This window comes from Lissotriton vulgaris, chromosome 3_1 (assembly GCF_964263255.1).
Source record: "Lissotriton vulgaris chromosome 3_1, aLisVul1.2, whole genome shotgun sequence".
NCBI lineage: Eukaryota > Metazoa > Chordata > Amphibia > Caudata > Salamandridae > Lissotriton > Lissotriton vulgaris.
The window spans coordinates 892,573,205-892,594,401 of NC_141689.1; the positions used below are offsets into that span (position 1 = coordinate 892,573,205).

Here is a 21,197-nt window from a genome sequence, read left to right on the forward strand (position 1 = left end):
AGTGTCTGAAAAGTTTCTGCGCTCAGTTCATCATCTCCTTGTGTTTGTTGCATTGCACGGTCGGCTCAACTGTCCCGAGTTGAGGATCCCCCTCTGCTGAAAACCCAGGGACTCCCCTCCGCTTAAGACCGAGGGGCCTGCCGCCCCGCCAGCCGCCCCCCCCTGCTTTGACAACTTTTGCTTGGGGTTCCCAGCCCAATATCAAGATCTCTCCTAGTGACTGGCGCAAGTCGGCCGGAGTCTGGGCCTGGCGAGGGGTCGCAGTCTTGCATGTCCACCTGCCTCTCCAGCCTACTTATTTGCCCCAGACCTGGATTGTGATGCAGTGGTGATCCCGCTTCGCGGCCAGTCTCTGACTCGGTCTCTGATCCTCTCCCACGCCAGCCAAAGGGATTGATCTTGCTGCAAATGGGTGAGAACGGCCCAACTGAGCCATCGTCGGGGTGGGCCACACTGTACATTCGGTGTTGACACCTATGGTCAGGCCCCCCCCTCCCTGGAGTCTAGCTCCTTTTCCTTCATCGGGCTCTGGGTCCACGAGCAGGATCTCTGCTCAGTGCCCGCTGGAGCAAAGCAGCAGCCCTATATCCCTGCCTACCTCTACAACCTGCTTAACTGCCCCAGGCCGGGGTGTGGGGCTGCGGCAATCTTGCATTGCGGCTGGTGGCACGGCCATCTTTGGATGGGCGCAGGAGTCCTGCAGAACTATGGTCCTTTGCCTATCGTTCAGCCAGAGCGGTTTAGAAAGAGACCCTGTGCCAGTCCCTTTGAGGGGCCTACCCCTCAGGACTGGGCCAGCGGCAGGTGGGTGCATATGCTTTATTAGAACAGCTGCTCACTCCATTCCTTACTGTGGACCGGAGCCTTCACCTTATCCATCTGTGATGTCCATGCCTCCCTACACTGAGAGGCATGATGTGCTAGACTGCTGTATATTGGACCTTGTAGTAGTTGTTTCCTGAACACTTTGAAGATCCTGGTATTGTGCCATACGGTCCTCTCCTGGTGACTCCTGGCCCCTTTCTCATAGTGGCGGCTTGAACTCTGTCTATACTGGTTAGGCCCTTTCTGAGGTGCGACCCTGAATGCCCCTAATGCTGTGGTAACCTGTGTCAAGATTATTGTATTGCCTTTTATCAGTTACCTGCCATGGGCAAGGATAAACCTGCCTGTTCTGCTTCTACACAGATGGGGATGGATCAATACACCGCTAATGGCTCTCCGGGCCCTTCAGATAATGAGAAATCCGCCTCTCCATTAGTGAGCTTACAGTAATACTGCAGGCTATTCAACGTTGCCGGCCGCGGTGGAGGCGAAGGTCATGAGTTGAGGATGGACGTGGCACTACTGCGTCAGAATCTCCGAAATGCTTCTGCCCGATTCACAGAGAGTGAATCTCTAATCTCTAAGGTCAAGGACAAAGTTTCCATTCATGAGTCTCAGATTTCCACATTACTTGCTCACACGTCGGAGCTCCATAGAGGAGCCAAAGATGCAGAAAATCGCTCATGGCTTAATAACATTCACGTAATTGGAGTTCTTGAAAACACGGAATATGCCGAACGCCAACAGATGGCGGATTTCATGGAACGATGGATTAAATCCAGGATACCCAGTGATCATTTGTCCTCATGGTTTGTGTTTGAAAGGGCACATACTGGGAGGGATGCGATTCTCACAGAGGCCCGCTTTCATTCTGACCTCTGATGTGGAGATACGAAGGTTCTCCTTTTCCCTGACTACACACGTGAGGTGCAATAATGAAGGCGTTCTTACTTGGAGGTTAAACAGAAGTTGAGAGCTATAGGGCTCCAATATTGACTGTTATTTCCAGCTAGACTCCATGACATTCATCTAGACAAGTCACATTTCTTCAGCAAGCCAGAGTCTGCATGACAGTAGCTTACAGAGGATCACTTGCTGCACTGGTCAGTCACTTCCTCTTCATGCAAGCTGGAGGCTACTGCTGTCCCAGACTCACAGTCACTGCCTAAACCCTACAGAAAACACACTCAGTCCCAGATTGGGCTCAGAACAGTTCAGTCTACCTCACCTTCACGCTCCCCACGGACACAACCAATGTCATAGTCTGCAACTGCCATGGCCCGTGCCTCTGGGGTGGAGGATGAGGGGCTGGGGGCTAACAGGCAACCATCATCGCCGTCCACCAATATGGCTGTTGCTTGCCTGGACTCTGATCTCTCACGCAGTCCTGCTATTTGATTGGGTTTGCATTTCTATATAATTATACAAATCCATGCAGTCTATACTATCCTGCTCATTAGCCTAACCATACTTATCTGACCAACTGTCTAATTGTGCCAAAAGTCTTCTTTTAGGTGTAGAATGGGGATTACTGTCTTTACAAAACGTTTTCTTGGGTGGGGTTCCCCAGCTCTTACTTTTTTTCTAAAGTTGTGTACTTTGCTTTTCTTGCTGTAACTTTTTTCAGGGTGACAGATGCTTCTAGGGGAGAAGTGTAGGGGGAGGCAGGAGTTGGAGGGCTGGGTTTTCTTTACAATATGTTGATTTTTTTTATCATAGTGTTGTGTTTGTAGTACTTGTTTGCCTTTGTTCTTTCCTTTTAGGTCTTGGCACACATTGTTGCACTACTCATGACTTTAAAATCAGGGCTGTACTCACTTATAGCAAACAATTGTTGCAGTTCTTTCCTACTATCTGCTACAGTGGGTCCTTTTCTCAGGTGGTCCCCTGCTTACCACAACTCTCACCCCCCCATCCACATGAATCTCCGTGTTTTATCATGGAATATTAACCATCTATTGGACCGAGTGAAACAGGCTGCAGTCTTTTCCTTCACCATCAGAATCTCCCAGAGGTGCTACTGCTCCAAGAGATCCATCTTTTAGTAGAGCAATGTCCCCTCCTGGCCCGTAAAGGCTACAATATGGTCTTTCATGCAGGGTACTCCCTGGGAGCGAGAGGGGTAGCTATTCCTTTGCACCGTTCCTTCCCTTTTGTGGTTTCTCAGGTAACATGCGACCCATAGGAATGCTTTATTGCTCTTGAAGGTATCCTAGATGGCAAGTGATTGTTTTAGTAATCCGCCCACTTCCTTATCGACCAGCCTCTGAGAACTCTTGAGACTTCTTTTATACCTTCCACATGGGCCTACAGCATTAGGCGGCGACTTCAACGAGGTATTATTCCGCAACCTCAATAGTACAGGAGGCCCCACTGCCTCCAGATATATTGGGGCTCGCCGACTTGCAGACTGGATCAATACCCTGGGCATTTGTGAAGCTTGGAGGTCTTAGCAAGCTAGACTACGTCAATTTACACATACATCTGTAGCTCACCAAACTCCCTCCCAGATAGATCTCATTCTACTGCCTTCCCCCAACTGTTTGGTGCCGATTTAATTCCAAATTTTGCTACATAGAACTTCAGACCATTCGCCCTTACTTCTTCTTAGTCAGACACCATCTGGATTGCTCCCCATGTGGCACCTTAATGTTTGGTATTTTCAGGATAAAATTTTGTTCAGTCGCTAGGTGCTGCATATTTCTACACTGATGACGGGTCGATTGCACTGATTAGTAGTCTGTGGGCGGCTGGTAAAGTGGTACTACGGGTATTTGCCAAAAGTTCTATTAGAGCTTGAGAACGAGTGCTCCTCTCTCATTGCCCAGCTGGAGGCTCGCGCTCTTCGCCTAGAACAACAAATAGAGTTGAATCACTAAGAGGATATCTCCCGACAGTTAGGACTCATCTGTGAAGATATCCTTCTCCACCCGCTTGAGGCAGCCAAATTTCTTTGGCAGACCACAAAGGCCAAGATTTATGGTTGGGAGGGACAAAAATGGGAAGCTGCTTTATTGGTTGGCCTCCCACAAACAAGCCAATAGTATTGTCCCTGAGATCACAGATGATACCGGTTGCTCATGGAAATCTCTTCCTGAGATAGCACAAGCCTTCGCGCAATATTATAGGACTTTATATTCAACACCCAAAGATAGAAATCTGACCACATCCCATATCTTTCTAAATTCAGTATTTCTTCCTAGTTTATCTCCCAATGACTCCCACCTACTCAACAAACCTTTCACACCGGAAGAGATTGGGAATACATAGTCCAGTCTGGCTTCTGGGAAGACCCGTGTCCGAACGGCTTTTCCATGGAAAACTATGCCACATTTCGGGAACTTCTTCTCCCCTTTTTCTTGTCCTTATGTAAGGAGGTCTGTTACGTGGGCTCTTTCCAGTTAGAGCTGAACTCAGCCACTATAATTGTGATACCAAAAACGCAGCTTCCCTTAACATCCTGTGCCAACTATAGCCCAATATCACTTCTCAATTAGGAGGTCAAAATTTTCGCAACAATCTTGGCAAACAGACTCAAACGGGTCCTGACCACTTTGGTGCAGCCGGACCAGTGTGACTTTATGCCATCTCGTAGTATGGAACATTATATTAGTTGGCTTCATGTGGCTCTGGCTCACCGTCATCGATTGTGGGAGGATCTAGCATTACTCATTTATTTTGAAAAGGAATTTGATACAGTAGACTGGAATTATCTTCAGTTGGTGACAGCTCGCGCTGGATGTGGATCACACTTCCGGAATATGGTCTGTGTCCTTTACACCAACCTCACGGCTCGAGATGTGTCAATGCGGTCTTATCTTCTATTTTTCCTATTGAGCGAGGGACCAGGCAGGGTTGCCCTTGGTCCCCCTCCTCTTTGCCTTGGCAATAGAGCCTTTGTCCCAGCTCATACGTACAGAACCCCATTATTCCGGGGGGACCTGGAGTGTTGGCCACGAGGACCGCATTGCGTTATACGCAGATGACGTGCTCTTGTATCTCAAACCCGGCTGTTAGTGAACCTAGATGTTTACAGCTGCTTAGTGGCTTTGGATCTTTGAATGAACACTTCTAAATCTGTGTTGGTTCCCCTGGTATCGGCCAGAGATTGCTTTGATTGGTAGAGGACAATTCCTCTCTGCCGGCTTAGTTTTAAGTATCTGGGTGTATGGGTCGCTGTGTAACCAGAACTCATTTAGGCCCTTAATCTTCAACCTCGGGTCTGAAAAGCTAAAGCGTACCTTACCAGATGGCAGGCCCTTCCTCTTAATGTTATGGGCTGCATTGCGCAATACAAGATGATAATTCTTCCAATATTTCTTTACATTTTTCAGAACATACCACTTAATTTGTACCGGCATGGTTTTGAGAATTGGATGGAAATGCGAGAGCATTTCTGTGGCGGGGTTCTAGGTTGCGCCTTGTCTTCACACACTGTTATCAGAGACACTTTGATGGTGTCCTGGGAATGTCTAATCTCTATTTTAATTATATGTTCTCCCATCTTCTTGTTATCCATGACTCGTTCAATGGGGATTGGCAGGATCCCGCCTACTGCTTAGAACTTTCATTATTGGGCTTCTCTCATATGCAGGCCACGCTCAGATTTCTACTTCTATACCTTTGATAACTAGAGTGCAGTTTTGTGTATGGAGGGCTGCACTCACAACAAACCCCTCTTTGGCACAGCACCTGGCTGGGGGAGGTGGCGGTGCTCCATGGTTTTCGATTTTAGGACATTATTGGTATCACACGACTGCGAGATGTATGGTCGGGAAAGCATATACATTCCTTTCAAGACCTTCAACAATGTATACTCTACACCATACCCAGTTCTATAAATACCTTCAACTCAGACATGCTCTCCACTTTCATACTCCAATCAATTGAGGCCCTCCCGGAGTTTACCTTCCAGAAGCGAAACTTATGGGGGACCTGGGCGAGGGGGAATCTTCCAAATTGACTGTACTCTCGTGATTAATTCTTCTAGTTCCCTACACTACCTTAGAGCCCTTTGGGGAAGTTAGGTGGGCCCATGGCAGAAGACTGGCAGAATGCCTTGATGGCCCCTCCGGAACTTACTATCTCCCCGCAACGGAGGCTGGTACACACATACTATCTACATTTTGATTACCTTTCTCCAGCTCACCTTAGTCGAGCAGGTATCCGTCCTACTTCCTGTCCTCGTTGCAGAACCGACCCAGCGGATTTCTACCACTTGGTATGGACCTGTCAAGTGGTTTGTCAGTACTGGACCAGGGTGGTCCGGGATTTGTCAGATGTTCTTGGGTGTGGGGGTCCCCATTCTCCCTTAATGATTCTCTATGAGAATATTACTCCAATAGTATTTCAAAAGGTGGTTTTGCTATAGAAATGCCTCAAGAGCAAAATAAATATAAAGTGCTAATATGGTAAACAGGATTAAACATTTCTACCAGGGAAAGCCTCAGATGAGGAAGCCTGATGAAAATGGGGGCTTCTTAACTCAGTATACCCTGCAAATAGGGAAAGCTAGTGACAGCACCACTCTGTACTTTCTTAAAAGCCTTACCTGCCGTTGGAAATTCAGTAGCCTAAGTGCCTTTAGCTCTACTGTAGCTTTGGTTCGCAAATCTGGAGGTAATGATCCTGGCAAGTTCTCGAGTTCTTGGATTCTGTGTGTTATGCGGGCCTGCAGCCTAAAGAGAATAACAGCAAGACTGGTTCAGTATCACAAACTAGCCCAAATGTCCAACCTCCACATCCATTTCTTTCTAATCCCCCCACTCCCCTTGCAATTCCTGATCCCGGACTTGCAATTTGACACATCCAAACTATTCAATCAGCTTTAAACACTTTGATCAATCATCATTAAAATAGTAAAACCACAAATCAAATAAACCCCAACAATACATCCCAGGTAGTGAAATGGCATGATGTTAGTGGTAGGTTCACCAACGTGGCTTGATAATTTTAGTAGAGAAATTGCTTTTGAAAATATTGGCACCTTAAAAATACATCTCCGCAAGCAATCTGTGAACACTCTCGGAGGTGTAACAATTTCTTCAAATATACTGTATAAGCAAAGAGGATCGAAGGAGGGATTTTCATTTTGAGTCTGAGCAGTAAAGTGTTTGGAACACAATTAGAGGAATAAGCTATTGTAAGATGAAAGAAAAGTGTGCATTTGGGAGATCAGGAAAGATGGGAGGTGAAAGATGGAAAACGAAAGTCAGACCAAATATTTAGCACAGAAAGAAAAACGCGTTCTGGACTGGAGGGAGGAAATCACATGGGTGTACCTCTGCGAGTAGGTAAACACAAACAAACAGTTTGCAATAAATGACAGGGGGAGAGTGGGTCTGGCCTCCTCCAAAATATGGTCTTTCTGTTGCCAGAATGTGAATAGGCTAGGAGGAGATGAATGTGGCCTGGGTTGTTTTAGGAGGAACCTGAACAAAGGAGAATTGTGTGGTTCTGTTCAGACGTGGGTCCTGTACTCACACCGGGAACCAAGCTACCCCTCACTGGTGAGGAACAACAGGCCTGAAACTAGTCTTAGATTGTGTGTGTTCCCATGTGGAGAAAACATGACCCAGCAGTTTGGGCTGATCTTTACCACAGGAGGACTAAAAATAATTTGCATGATTGACTGCTCCCTCTCTAGAGTGGTGCAGTGGGCAGAAAATGATCGAGTGGTATGTGGCAGGAGTGACTGCCAGTGGCTAAGACTTTTGCAAGCATTACTGCCATCATATTTTGTTGTTTCAATGGAACAGTTCAGCAGAGCCTAGAAACCTCAATTGCACCAAAAGTGCTATATGTGATGAAAAGTCTGCCAGGATGACAACTATTTAAATTGATAACAATTTCAGTATCCTATCAGCTAAAAAAAAATCACAAACTGTAAGAGAAATGGTTAGATACAGTAAGATTTACTCATAACTCATTGCTATGCTCAAGTGAAGAAGCGCAGTCAAACTCTAAGTTAAACTGAAAGATAGATTTGCCTTTTAAATGTATGTCATTCATTCTTCTAATTAATATGAAATGTGTTTGAATAAAAAGAGACAAGCATCACATATTTTACATCATGTTAATTCAATTATACAAAAGATTATTTTTTTCCCTAATGCTACCAAGGGTCAAATGTTTTCATACGCACCAAATTTTAGCAAACAAAGTATGCTGTATTGGTAGTGTACTTCCAACAGCAACAAACTGGATAAGTAAGCATTCTACAAATCCTTGCTACAAAGCAGAAACATGTCAACATGGACAACAATATTTCAGCCAGATTCCTCAAGTTTGAATGCTTTATGGGAAGTGGGCACTTGAACTGTGAATTCCGGGGGAGTTGCTGATCAGCCAAGATGGAGAATGTAAATGCATGAAGTTTCAGACTAGCCAGACCGAGCCAGCTGCTAAATGCAAATCAAGAGCAATGACAGTACTCTAAAAATATCATGTGAAGAGCTGGAGAACAACTGTGACCCGGCACAAGGAATGGCATTGAAATACCTATCCACACCATAGACACTGCCCCTGGCCTGTGAGAACGTTACATCCTCAACATATGGCTTTGGCTACTGTTGCTGCTAGACAAAGTGCACTGAGAGATTAGGAGAAGGCAGAGTTTCCAAGAGCGGGACAGACCGAGATAGACTGGAATGTAGGCATGGAGCAACGAAAAACGAGAGAGCACAAGGAGGGCCAACATCATAGCAGAAATGGTAGCTGGAGCAGTGCATAAAGTAAGCATAATACTGAAGGAGCACAAGTAGAACTTTCGAGCCCATGAGAGAAAAAATAAGTGCAGGGAAGCTGGCTCTTGAGCACAGGAGTGAGGATAAAAGGTGGGACAGAGCTCCACAATCTAAATCTAATCTTAATCTAAAACCTAATGTGTTGCGAGAATGGATTAAACAATGTTTCAAAGTGATATCACCTGTATGCGGATGGTGAGTGGAGGCATTTTACCTTGGGAGATTTTACCCGGCTGAGGCAGACGTTTAGATAACTGAAGTAGACGCACATAATGCAAGTCAAAATATCAGCTTCAATAACCAGGAATCTTCCCAGGCATTTCAGCACAACGGTCTTGGAATCAACATCTAGAGATGGACAACTGAGACAGCTGGTGTCCTTTATCCAGATGAGAACTATATGAGTCTTAAGAGAAATCAAACGTCTCTATAACAAAAAACAGCCTGCTACAATAAGCTATACACGACCAGGAAAAGGCCAGAGGTACAAGGGTGCATACTGTACTTACAGGTCTGCGAAAATGATCACATCTGACAAAGCCAAAACAAGAAACTTCAGAGCAGGCGGCAAGGAAAGAAAAAAGCTGACTAATTAAGTCCTCCTCAGTCTGCTCCAGCAACTTAATTAAAGTAAGAATGATCTGACACCAGAATTAACTGACATGTGTATAAGATGGCCAGAGGTGATGGTAACCCTTAAGCAAGATGTTAACTAAGCGGGATAACAAGTACTGGAGCTTGAAGAAAGAACAAACGCTTGCACCACAGGATAGGGTGAAAAACAATCCAAGTGGAAAACATTTCACATTCAACTTGCATATCCGCAACATATATTGCAAGATAGAGACAAGGTTTATTTTGAATGGACCAGAAGGGCAGGTGGAGAAGGAGGACACTTGCACCATTACAATTTCTCACCCTGAACCTCTTTAGGTGGTGCTCAAAGCCATCGACGCAGCCCCTTCAGATAGGAAATGGTACCCTAGAAGACTGATCCAACACAATGTAGCTCACAGAGCAAATTACAGATTAGTTAATGGGTAATGACTATCCTGAGGTGTCTCACAAAACCTTATGGAGGCTCTAAAATCTCTGAAAAGAGGGAAATGTATCGGCATCAGTGGAAAAGAGGAACAGAGAGCATGTACTGTTTTAGAAATTAGAAAATAAATATAAGCTTTCAGAGGTCAAACACAAATTTGCACGGGTTAGGTCAGACTTGAAAAGAAGAGTAGTTATAAATAATAAATTAAATATTGCGCTGACAAAGAAATCAGAGAGGGCCATTTTGTCACTCAGTTGTAAGGCACACGTACATAGTAAGCCTAAACTCACACTTTGCTGCCGAGAGCCTTGAAAAAAAAGCAAATAGCTGTGAGAAGTAGGCCTGGCATATGATGTCTACTATTCTAGTGGGCACCTTGCACCAGTCCAAACGACCCTTATTGATAGTAGGTTTAGACAACCTTTATAGAAAGCTATCCTAGTGGTAGCTGTGGAGAGCAGCCGTCAGGCTAAGTCTTGAAGGAATGTAAAGCAGCTTGTTTTACCAGTCTATAACCTCTTGAATGATCAAATGAAAGAGCACCACACCAGGTATATATAGAAAATATATGTGTTTATTCTATACACAACCCCTCTAGTCTCCTTATGAGGCTAGAGGCACAAATACAATACAAGAACTTAAATGCACACAGAAAATTAGCACAGTATAGGTTTTGCCCTAGGGGCCTCACAAGCCATATACTTAGAAAGTGGTATAAGAACCACGTGAGGGATGGAAGTTAGGCCTAGGGCCTGTAGAACTGCTGGGGCAACCAGGAACCACCCAAGGTAGGGATGCAGGAGACCCAGGTTGACGCGTGCAGTGTCTAAACACAGCCGCGAATCACCATTGACTTCTATGGCGCACGTTAAAGTTACAAAGTTAAAGTTTAGGGACACTTCGGAGTGAACTACAGTAAAACCCTTTCAGTACTGGAAACTTCGAGAGTCAAGACCCATGGGAGCCCCAAACTACTCGTGTTACCTCACCCAGGGAAACCAGGTGCATAGGTGTCTTTTCGTGTTGGGTTTCGTCGTCAATTCCAAAGGAGAGCTGCGAAGAAATGGTGCAGGCCACCTTACCCAGGATGCAAGTGCAGACCTGTGGTGCCATTTTGGAAGGCTTCCCAGGGGTGGCATAATACATGCTTCAGCCCCTGGTAGGCCTGTGGGGTACCTATGCCCTTGGTACCTAAGGTACCATATACTAGGGGCTCACAAGGGTAACCCAGTAACCAATCTGGAGTGTACCTAATGTACAGGTAACCAATTTAGAAACAGAACAGCTAGGCTGTGGTCCTGATTAGCAGGGCCACAGCCAGACTAAAGTCGATAAACCAGTGAAACACAGCAAAAAGTGGGGGTAACCATAGGAAGCAGATCCTACTCTCCTACAATAGCTATAAGCTACATGTCCAACCAGAGGAAAGCTCACCATGTCAAAAAGTCAAACAGAAAAAGGATATAATTGGCCTTGTTGGCACCAGATGTTGAGAAGGCGTTTGACGGGGTTAGCTGTTAATTTTTTAAGACAGTGATGTCAGAGTTCAGGCTGTATCAGGATGGTCATCGGGCCTTATATGCATCCAAGAGCTAGTATCTTGAGTAATGGTATATTCTCAGACAGTGGTCTGGAAGGAGAATGAGCAATGTCCCCACTCCTTTTGTAATGGAAATCATATCCCTGGAGATGGCATGGTGGTAATAAGACACCAAGGGCCTAGAATATGGAGGTACAGTTAATATGATCTTATTTGCAGATGTTGGCTGCTATAAATGACTGAAACACTGAATGTAATAACCCTCCTCACTGGCGCTACCGGAAACATTTAGGAGGACCTCGGTTTCTATGGTTAATCCAGACAACTTTTTACTGATACAACTGCATCATGCAGGGAGAGACCTCAGCATGGCAGTGATACATTTAGAAGTGAGTGATCACTCCTTGAAGTATCTGGGAGTCCAGATTACTTCCAAAATCTTTGACTTGAGTTAAATATAACACCACTGCTAGACAGACTATTGAAGGATCAAATAGGAATGTGCAACATATTTCATTGCGGGGAAGGATAACCACAATGAAAAAAGGTAATCCTAATAAGATTGATTTATGTCTGTCAGAGACACTTTAGTTTGTGTTGGTAATGCGATATTTTAACTAAGCAGAAATCCATGTTGAAAATTGTGTTGCAAGGCGAACCAGCACTGATATCACACCCAATTCTAAAAGCACCTAGGAACAGATGGGTGGGGAGTGAGATTCCAGACATCAGGAATTAGAAGGCAACCCAATGCCAGATTCTGGGGCAAATAGCCAGAGGGAACACCCAATTGTCAGTGGAATGAGTCCACAGAATTAGGAGATAGTTGGGAGGGCACTTTGGGATGTGACATGGCTTCAAAGAAAAGCAAGAACCAGACAGCTTGGTTTTAGTCAAATTACAAGCACTGCCCTAGGAGTTCCTCTTGCACCTCTCATGACCGTACAATATTCCTGCCACCATTAAGATCAACACAATACAAAAACTGGTGAGAGGGTGACTGAAGTGGATGTGAAGGAGGGGGCAAATCGGATTTGTTAAGAATTGTAAGCAGGGCTTTGAGGTGAATTGAAAAAAGGTTGGTATTAGCAGCTACACCACCATGCAATCTGTCTAAAAAATTAAGCAGATGTAAATAGGCAATAGGCAGATTTGGAAAGGTTAGAAACTACGTTAGAAGAAACCAATGGACTGGCCTCAAAACTTTATACATTACTGACAAATCCTGATAAACAACGGAAATAGAGCTATGTGGTGAAATTGGTAAAATGATGAATAGAGGCACTTCTGAGAGATCCTGGAATGCCCTGTGAGGGGATATCATCTCAACAAACAAATCAGTCCTTAATAAGGCGTTAAGAGTCACAATGATTACATGCTGGTTTCTATCCTTGACAAACTAAGTAGAATGTTTCCCATTCTTACAAATTCAAATTAATGCTGCAGAGGGTGGAAGGGGGACCAAATGCACGTAACTATTTCTGCATAAACGTGATGCTTACAGCAGTTGAACGCTTTGGGCTGAGCCATGCTTTTCTGTCAATGCATCAGATGTACAGGTGTGCAAAAACCTTTTAACTAAACCATAATTTTCCATAAACCTAGTAAAGAATCTAATCACAAATGTATAGTCCCACTTTCCCAAATACACTTCAGAAATTTAAAAATGAAAACCACACATAACCTGTATTCCCTCTCCTGAAGAATTTCAACAGGGTCTAAACCCTGTGGTTTCTGGATAGGGCTGATTCGGTTCTGTTTTTGCTGTAACTGAACTATAGGTGCAGGCTGCCCAGGAGTTGGCTGTGGCACAGATGGACCAGGCATAACAGAAGAAGGCTGGACAGCTGGAGGTGCAGGCGATGGCCTTCCGCTTGGAGGTGGCACTGGAGGCTTTTGGGGTGCTGTGGGAGCACTTAATTCTGACCCTTGACCTGAAATAAATTAAATCACGCCTCATTAGGTTTTCCAAAACACTCTGCAACAGTATCACATACAAATGCTAAGAAACACCAACAATGTTATATAGAGAATCCCTAATTCCCTTCCTTGCAGTCATATAGAAATGGGTCAATTTTGCCAAAAATAAATGAACAAATATAACACACTGTCACTCATCAGTGAGTGTGTCCAAGGAATACAGTGCTCCTTTACAAGAATATCTCTGAGAGCCCAAGATGCCTTGCTTGGCTGAAGTCATTTTAGTTCTAATTTACAACATAAATGCTGTTACATCAACCACACCTTCTCGTTTAAGTATTTTATTGAAAATATTTAAATTAAGCAGAAAAAATATCATAGGCTCGGTCAGTTATCAGATTATAATCAACCCTTTATAAAATATCAAGTAGCATACCCAAAAAGAGAATATGAAAATAATAACCCTCAACACCACCCTTCAACAAACAAGGTGGTTGTTGTAAACTGAACAGAGCAATCAAGGATTAAACATACAAAATAAAACAAAGTATGCAGGAGTAAGAGTGTGCATCCATGAAGCCTAGTTAGTGTCAGTGGTGGGTTCCAATAAGCCTTATTTTGGCAGGCTATGAAGCATAACTGGCAGTGGCCGACACTGTGTATATACAGCTATCCAATGTGACACAACCTTCAATAATATTATCCAGCTAGGTTATACATAGAGAAAGATACGAATATTGCATCTGTTGAAATATACATTTTTTGCTGACAAAGTCCATATGCCAACACATTGCATTTGGTATTGGTGGAATGTAATTAAAATGTAGGTGATGTTTTGAACTTTACAACTAGATGTGTTTAATATTTAGCAATTTTGTATATCACAGCCCTGATGAAGCTCATGTATGAGCTAAACGCGCTGGCTGTTTTTGATTGCTTTAATATGAAGAAACAGTGAATAAAGAATCTTTTTACATGACTTTGGCTGTGAGCGTCAAGACAATGATGGCCTGACTTTCTGAACAAATAAATAACTAGAAATTGGATTCATATTTGCGTCGCCTCTGTCTTATTGCAGATTAAAGTTGTCCCTGCTATAAAGTCATATTTGGAGTCGTGGAGTTATTCCCTCAACAAGGTGAGAAGGTATGCATCTTGGCTTGAATTAGGAGCATATAGGTTTAAAGTTGTAAGCTTTGTCTTTCTCCTCTGTGCTTTCAGCTTGAGGAAGCGATCGTCTATGTCTCTGACAACTGTAGAGGGCCTTTGCCTGATATGTAATTCCCACAAAACTCCGGCTGTTATAGTAATGGAGGAGGTACAAAGTTAACAGGAGTATTTGAGATTGAGCATGCGATTGTGGTCTGAAGGAAGATATCAGGATTTTGTTGGAGGGGGTATCTTCAACTGTTGCCACTTGTAAGGGAAGTTCAGGCCCCGTACAGTAATTGAAAGGAATTTAAAAAGGTTTTGTCGATTAGTCATCCTAAAAATATAAGGATCAACTCTTGTACAGTTACCGGCAACCTCCACCCTCTAAAATATGGGATCCCACAATTCCTGTGCATTTCTTCTGTCCTGACACAATCAAACAAGAAATAAAACACAGACATGTAAAGAACACAGAGCTAATGAATTAGAGAGGCCAACCGGGTCCAACCAGTTCTCCTTTTCCATCTTCCAAGCAGGGAAATAGAATAATTGCCAAAGAGGAAAGAAGAGGTAAGTTCACCCAGAGCGGTGGACCAAGGACCATGGTGGAAACAAACTAGAGAGTTTGGTTTGTAGTAGTGTCTAAAATCACAGAGGATAAGTGTCGTCCACCTGTCCTTTACCTAGCCCTTTTTTTGGCCCTTAATTGGAAAGAGCACAGTTTTTTGTATTTTCAAGAATCTGTGAACCTATCGGTGTCCGAAGGGGAAGCAGCTCTTGGGAGAGATTCCCTTTTCATTTTTTGAAAGTGTGATATCGCACTTGCTTTGTCTTCTTCTGCTATTTGGGCACTGCCCCAGCAGGTCCTGTTGTGGCACATGGTTTGTCATTCCTGGAGGAGTTCTGAGGAGTCTGATCAACGAACCTTGAGCCTGTCTTCTGGGTTCAGGGTCTGGTGGTAGTCCCACCACCTTCTTTAACTCAGAGAGCCCACACATCTTTGCTTCCCACTACTTCTGTTAATTGAAAATCTTCGGAACTACCAATATTATTATTGTTGTCATAGTGACCACATCAGACAAAATTACATTGACAGCCATGCCATTCAAATCTATCAGCAGTGATTATATCAATGGATCAGGCAGGGTTGCCAGCAATAATGTTAAAAATAAAGGCTTTGTCAATATGCAATATCTTTACATGGGTAATACATAACAGTCATAGCCTAATGCCCCCAGCACAGAGGTAACAATACATCTCCTCAACGCTACCTGATTTATTATTCAAATATTCGTTTTAACATAATGTGGATTTGTAAAGGGCATGTGCACTCTAAATGATATATTCGAGCTGAGACTGTAGTGTAGTTCCTATTTTCCCTATAGGCCCTGCGCATTGGAATAACATAAACAGCAGTGTAGACGTAGGACTGCGGTCTTCTAGGTCTCTACTGACTATGTGGCGGTCCGTCCATTGGGGGCGTTGCCCCACTAGCTGGACGACCACACAGTCAAGAATTAAAAAAGGTTTTGAAATAATTAAATTTGAGCGGCGCGCAGTGACTCAGGCTCTCGCACTGTGCGCTACCGCCCCGGGACAAGCCCGACAGAATCGGGCATTACACAAGAAAGTGGGCCGTTGGGGGCGGGGCTGTGGCAGAGAATGACAGGCAACCAAAGCAGAGTAGCGTAGAAGCAGCGAGCGGCCTGCGCATGTGAAATCCAGGAGTACTAATTCTTTCGACAGGCCCGCGCATGCGTAGACTGGTAGACCCCCCCCCCAACCCCCCTAATAGCAAAAGAGAGACTGTGGCAGGGACCCGGGGCCTCGGCCTCATTATGGGCAGATTAGTACCTGCTCGTAGCCAATTCTGGCGCAGTGGCGCTGTTAACACTGCACCAGGATTGGCTACTGCAGCAGGATGTCGGCCCGCACTGTATGGCCAATCACCAGCAGAACAGAAGACTATGAAGGGGGGTCCCCGTAGAGGAGAAAGGTGTATTGTAAATTACATACACAACAATTTATTTAGAAATCGCTGAAGAAAAAATTTTTTGTAAACAAATATCCGATTGGCATGTATTATTTAATGACCAATGGTTTGTGAATATCACGTGCAATACAAAACTTGTGTAAATAAAGGGCCCCAAAGGGGGGGAGAGAAGGGAAGGGGAAGGTAGTGCTCGGGGAAGTGTAGAAAGGTTATGACACAGTTATAAAGAGGTAACAATACAAATTGGCACAGATTATCAAAGGATAATCAACATACACATGTCCCAAATCAGGACTAGGAATTAAAACACACATATAAACGTTGCATTTCAACGGCCCTTTATTCCCTCTACGGGGACCCCCCTTCATATGTATCATATTGTGCCCAGGTCCCCGTGACTGCATGGGTTTAACCCCCTTCTTTGTAAAGAACAGAAGACTATGGCGCCATTGAAACAGCAGAGGTGGCTCGGACCCGGTCAGTTAATTTTTTTACTTTATTTTTAACCCCCCACACTCTCGGCCCCAAACTCGCGCGACTCCCCCTGCGCGTATTGCGAGCTGCAAGTGCAACTGAGTAAAGCAGGAGCCAGGATTCCTGGAAGACATGCCGCGGAGCCACAGGTTCGGGTGCAGAGGATCACACGTCACGTGCATGCGTTTTCTCTTTGTGATGCACCTGGGGCAGAGGCCCCGAATCCCCCGATATCAGCAGCGTGTGTTGTAAATTGGAATAATGGGCCTGGCCCAGGTACCACGGGGGTGAGGGTCCAATCTCAAGCGCTGATCAGACTCGGATGCGTATTGTAAGTCGGAAGTCCCTTCAACTGCAATTAAGCTTAATGTGACATTACCGCACAAAGCCAGTGTAGCATTGGACACTCTATGGCTCTTCATTTAGGTGAGTAAGGCATGCATGCCATTTCAAATAAAAGAACTGTGCGGCTTTGGGTCCTAATCCACGGTCATGTAAAATCAATTAACATAAACTGAAACCCATAGAGGCACGCTGTGCTGTCAAAATATAGGTACATACGTTCTGCATTCATTATCTGACTATGCTCCTTGTTTTTAAAGCGGGTTGTATGTGACACGCTCCAGCGTATTTTGTCTTCTCTGATTGCACTATTTATTCTTCGTGCTACAATTGTTGAGGAGCAAGAGTTGCTGATGTATAATTCATGATGAAAAGTTTTTGGGACTTGCAGTATCTGAGATGCCATATTTGTCGAAGTACCACGTCATGTTTGGGAGATTTTTTAGTTATTTAATTTCGATGAGTTAGCTACTTATCTAAGACCAGTATATCAAATAACTCTGGGGTGACTGACTTACTTTGAATTTGACGGTGCATTTCAGGCATGGAATATGTATGCAAGGGCCTTCAGATTGAAACTGTTGTGTTCTGTGTAAGTTTTGAGGGGTAATTACATGCAACGGGGCCCTGGTCTATTGGTGCCCTTGCTTACAGAGTTGCTTGCTAGTCTCTGAAGGTGACGGGCAGTAGTCTTTTTTGACACTCCTTGATTGTCCTGGTGAAAACTCCAGGTAGAAGAGAGTAGTAGAATCTCCTTTCTAACCGGAATTATTGCTTTCTTTGAGCAAATCCATTTTTGCAGCAAGGAAGTGCAAACGCTTTCTCTTGTGTTACCAGAAACTGTAGCTTTGTTTAAACGGACAGGGCCTGTTCATTTATCATTTGCCCCTATAGATATTGAGAACAGATGTCTCTGCCCAATAACAGTATTGTTAGTACACCTCCTGCACCTGTCCCCTGCAGTTTGACTCATTTCTCTTGTCTTCATTTAAGGCTTTCCGGTTTGTTGCCCTGTCCTACTCGTATAAACTAAAGCACAAGCCCTCAATTCTGCTGCCTACAAGTCTCAACAGCACACTACCCTGTGACAGTCCCTTAATGCCCTACCCTTCACTGTCCTAAACTATCCTGCCTTTCACTGTTCTGTCTGCACAGCTCTTCAGTGGCCTTCACTGCCCACCGTCACTATGTTGCTCTGCCCATCACTAACTGCCCTTCAGTCCACCTCCCTGCCATGCTTTTTGCTCCTTGCACGGCCGTCTTCCTCTGCCTTCTCAGCCATGCCCTGACCTTCATTATTATTATCTCACTTTTATTATAATTTTACTACCCTGACTGTGCCAATCCCTCTCATATGGTTCCCTTCCCTTTCACGCCGATTCCACTGCTCAGCTCATCCTGAAATTTCACTGGCAACACACCGCTCTCATCCTTTCCCTTCAAGCTGAGCCTAACTGCACTTTCGCAATTGCTTTATTAACCTTCCTGCTTTCTCAAATTTGCTTGAAAATGCACAATTTTTCCTCTCTTATGTTGTTCGGGCTCGCTCGCTCGCAACAGTGCAGTATGTAAATTATTTTTCGCCCCACCACTTTCAAATGTCACCAGCCGCCACTATGTTAGACTTAATTTAGGTTTGCGCCAGCTAGCTCAGAGGTCACTGGAAACTTTCTTGACAGAATAGAAAGTGATCAGCTTCCCAGGCTTCAGACAAGAAGGGATTCAGCTTCCGACAACCGCATAAACATGACAACTTTGCTCCTCAGAATAAGAGTCAATCTCTAGAGTCGTGTGAAACAATAGACAGCTATTTCACTCAGTCAGTTGTGCAGATTTACTTTCACCAGGATGCAGAGAATAGAGAGACTGGCGTTTTCAATAAAAGATATTATTTATTGAGCAGTCTTCCTTCTCATGCAAGAGAAATGAATTGCCACAATTGCAAGACTTGTTATTATAAAAAGTGCATACAGTAAAAAGAGTATTACGAAATAATACTGTAAAAGCATTGATATGGTTTCTTAGCCATAAGATAGTTAAAATGAATAAAATATATACATTCATATATACATTAGCTAACGACCTCAACTGGTGCTTCTAACTACGCCTACCCCAGTATACCTGACCTAAGCCTAATACAAGGGAGGGAGTAAGTAACAGTTTTAAGTTAAGTTGGTTTTGCCAAGAGTCTGTTTCAAGAATTCTCTCTAAGGGTTTAGTCAGCACCGTACCTCTGGAATAGAATGCAGGAGGTCTGGTATCTCCTCTCAGGACCAGATATCCCAGTTACCCGCAAGGGTAGGCTGGAAACGCCTGAGCTGGATTTTCTCGGCAGGAGAAAAGACAGCGTCTTTCTCAGCGCGTCAAGGAGGAGGGGCAGCGTCCGTGGGCTTCTCGCATCTGCTGGGCTCTGCAAGGGACAGCTGTTCTGCTCCAGTATTCACCACCACCGTGCCTTTGCTTAAGGCAACGTTGGTATATTTATACCTGAAAGGTGCCGAGTTTGACGTAAGTTTTTGGACATAAGATGTCAATAAAGATGTCACTAAGAACTGGTCGTTCTTACAGTGCTCGCAGGAGTTCTATTACTAATCAAAACAAAGCAAGCTGGGCTTTCCCAGGTTGCTGGGGGGTTTGAGATGTCGAAAGAACTCGGTGTGTTATCTAGGAATCTAAGGAAGTGGCTTCTGCTGTGTCATGGACTGTCATGAGCTGCAGAGACGAGTTACTGAAATATGGTTCTGATCGTTATGCCATTATAGGGATATGTATTGATTATAGCCGTATAGGGGCATGAGGTCACAATATTGATCGGGGTCCTAGATAAAACACAACAAGACAACATGTTTCTTGTTACCCAACATAATGATTGGATTGTTGGAATTGGAAATTCAACGATTTTCTCCAAACATCGGGTTATGGGTTCTGAAACTACACACATTTCGATCTTGAATACATGCTGTTAAATTTTGCATAGATATATTAATTCAACTAAGCAAAAGCATCTAATTTGATAAACTGGGCTGCATACTGGAGATATAGAACAGGCTTCCCTAACAAGTAGCTGGTGAGCTACTGGTTACTCTCAATCTACCAGTGTGTAGCCTGAGAGTAGCCAGTAGCTCACAAGCTACATGTTGGAGAACCTGGTTTTATATCAATTTAAATAGTAGGCAAACAGATCTAAGAAATTGGTCTCCATTGTCCCTGCAAGTTCAACTCATACATTAGAGTGACTAAAAGTGAGGAATTCTTGGCTGAAGAACTAAAACGAAACTGGCAGTGGAAAATATCCCAACAGGACTATTGCAGATACCCCTGATAACAATCCAACACATTTCTTTAAGGGATTAAAACCCCTAATCCAACATGTTCTTCTAAAAATATTTAGTGTATTATTTATGTTTTATTTATTTTACATATTTTTATAGCACACAAACACAGAATGTACAGATGTGCTTTACTGTGAAAACAATAATGCAACCCAAGGTATTACATAAAAACTAGAATTTGTTGAAACTATACGCACCATAAAGGATATCAAGCATGTTCTGGAAGTGGGGTAAGGGAGCAAGAAGGGAGTGGGAGAGAGAGGCGATAGGAAGACTTGCAGAGGGAGTAGTAGAGAGTAGAGAAGAGGGAGTTGAAGGAAGAACATAAGTTACTTACCTGTAAACTGTGGTTCTCCAGTATTGGTGTCTTTCATAGATTCACATGCTTGAATATTCCCCGTCGTCGAATTGGGAGAAAATAGCAGTAATATATGTATGTATAAGTAAAATCATTATAATTATAAATATAAAAAATACATATACATAAATAAAATACAGTAAAATATCCATAAAGCTCAAAAGTACCATAGAACATACTAGGCCCATAGAAAGCCTAAGGGAGAAACTCAACTTGGTAACAGATCAGTGTCATTATGTTTTGGTCCAAATTCCGGCCAATCAGGCCGCAGCTCCCTCTAGAACCTTCTCCTCAGAAGCCCAAGACCTCAGATTTTCGTAGCACAGAGTAACCAACAAGAGCCTCTGAGGAGAAAAGAGCCTCTATGGGGAGGGTCGCATGTGAATCTATGAAAGACACCAATACTGGAGAACCACAGTTTACAGGTAAGTAACTTATGTTCTTCTCCAGTATTAGGGGTGTCTTTCATAG

The 21,197-nt window shown here is 43.9% G+C and overlaps 1 protein-coding gene across 4 annotated transcripts in view; it reads right to left on the reverse strand.

Moving 5' to 3' along the window:
* Window positions 1–21,197, reverse strand: part of SMARCA2 (SWI/SNF related BAF chromatin remodeling complex subunit ATPase 2) — a 1,892,118-nt gene that overhangs the window by 1,554,392 nt on the left and 316,529 nt on the right. For all 4 annotated transcript variants that reach the window (XM_086961220.1, XM_086961218.1, XM_086961217.1 and 1 more), the window contains exons 6-7: window positions 12,840–13,089; window positions 6,377–6,503 (exon numbers count right to left, since the gene is read on the reverse strand). In XM_086961220.1, coding sequence (XP_086817346.1) covers window positions 6,377–6,503; window positions 12,840–13,089 — 377 coding nt within the window. The remainder of the gene's footprint in view (window positions 1–6,376; window positions 6,504–12,839; window positions 13,090–21,197) is intronic.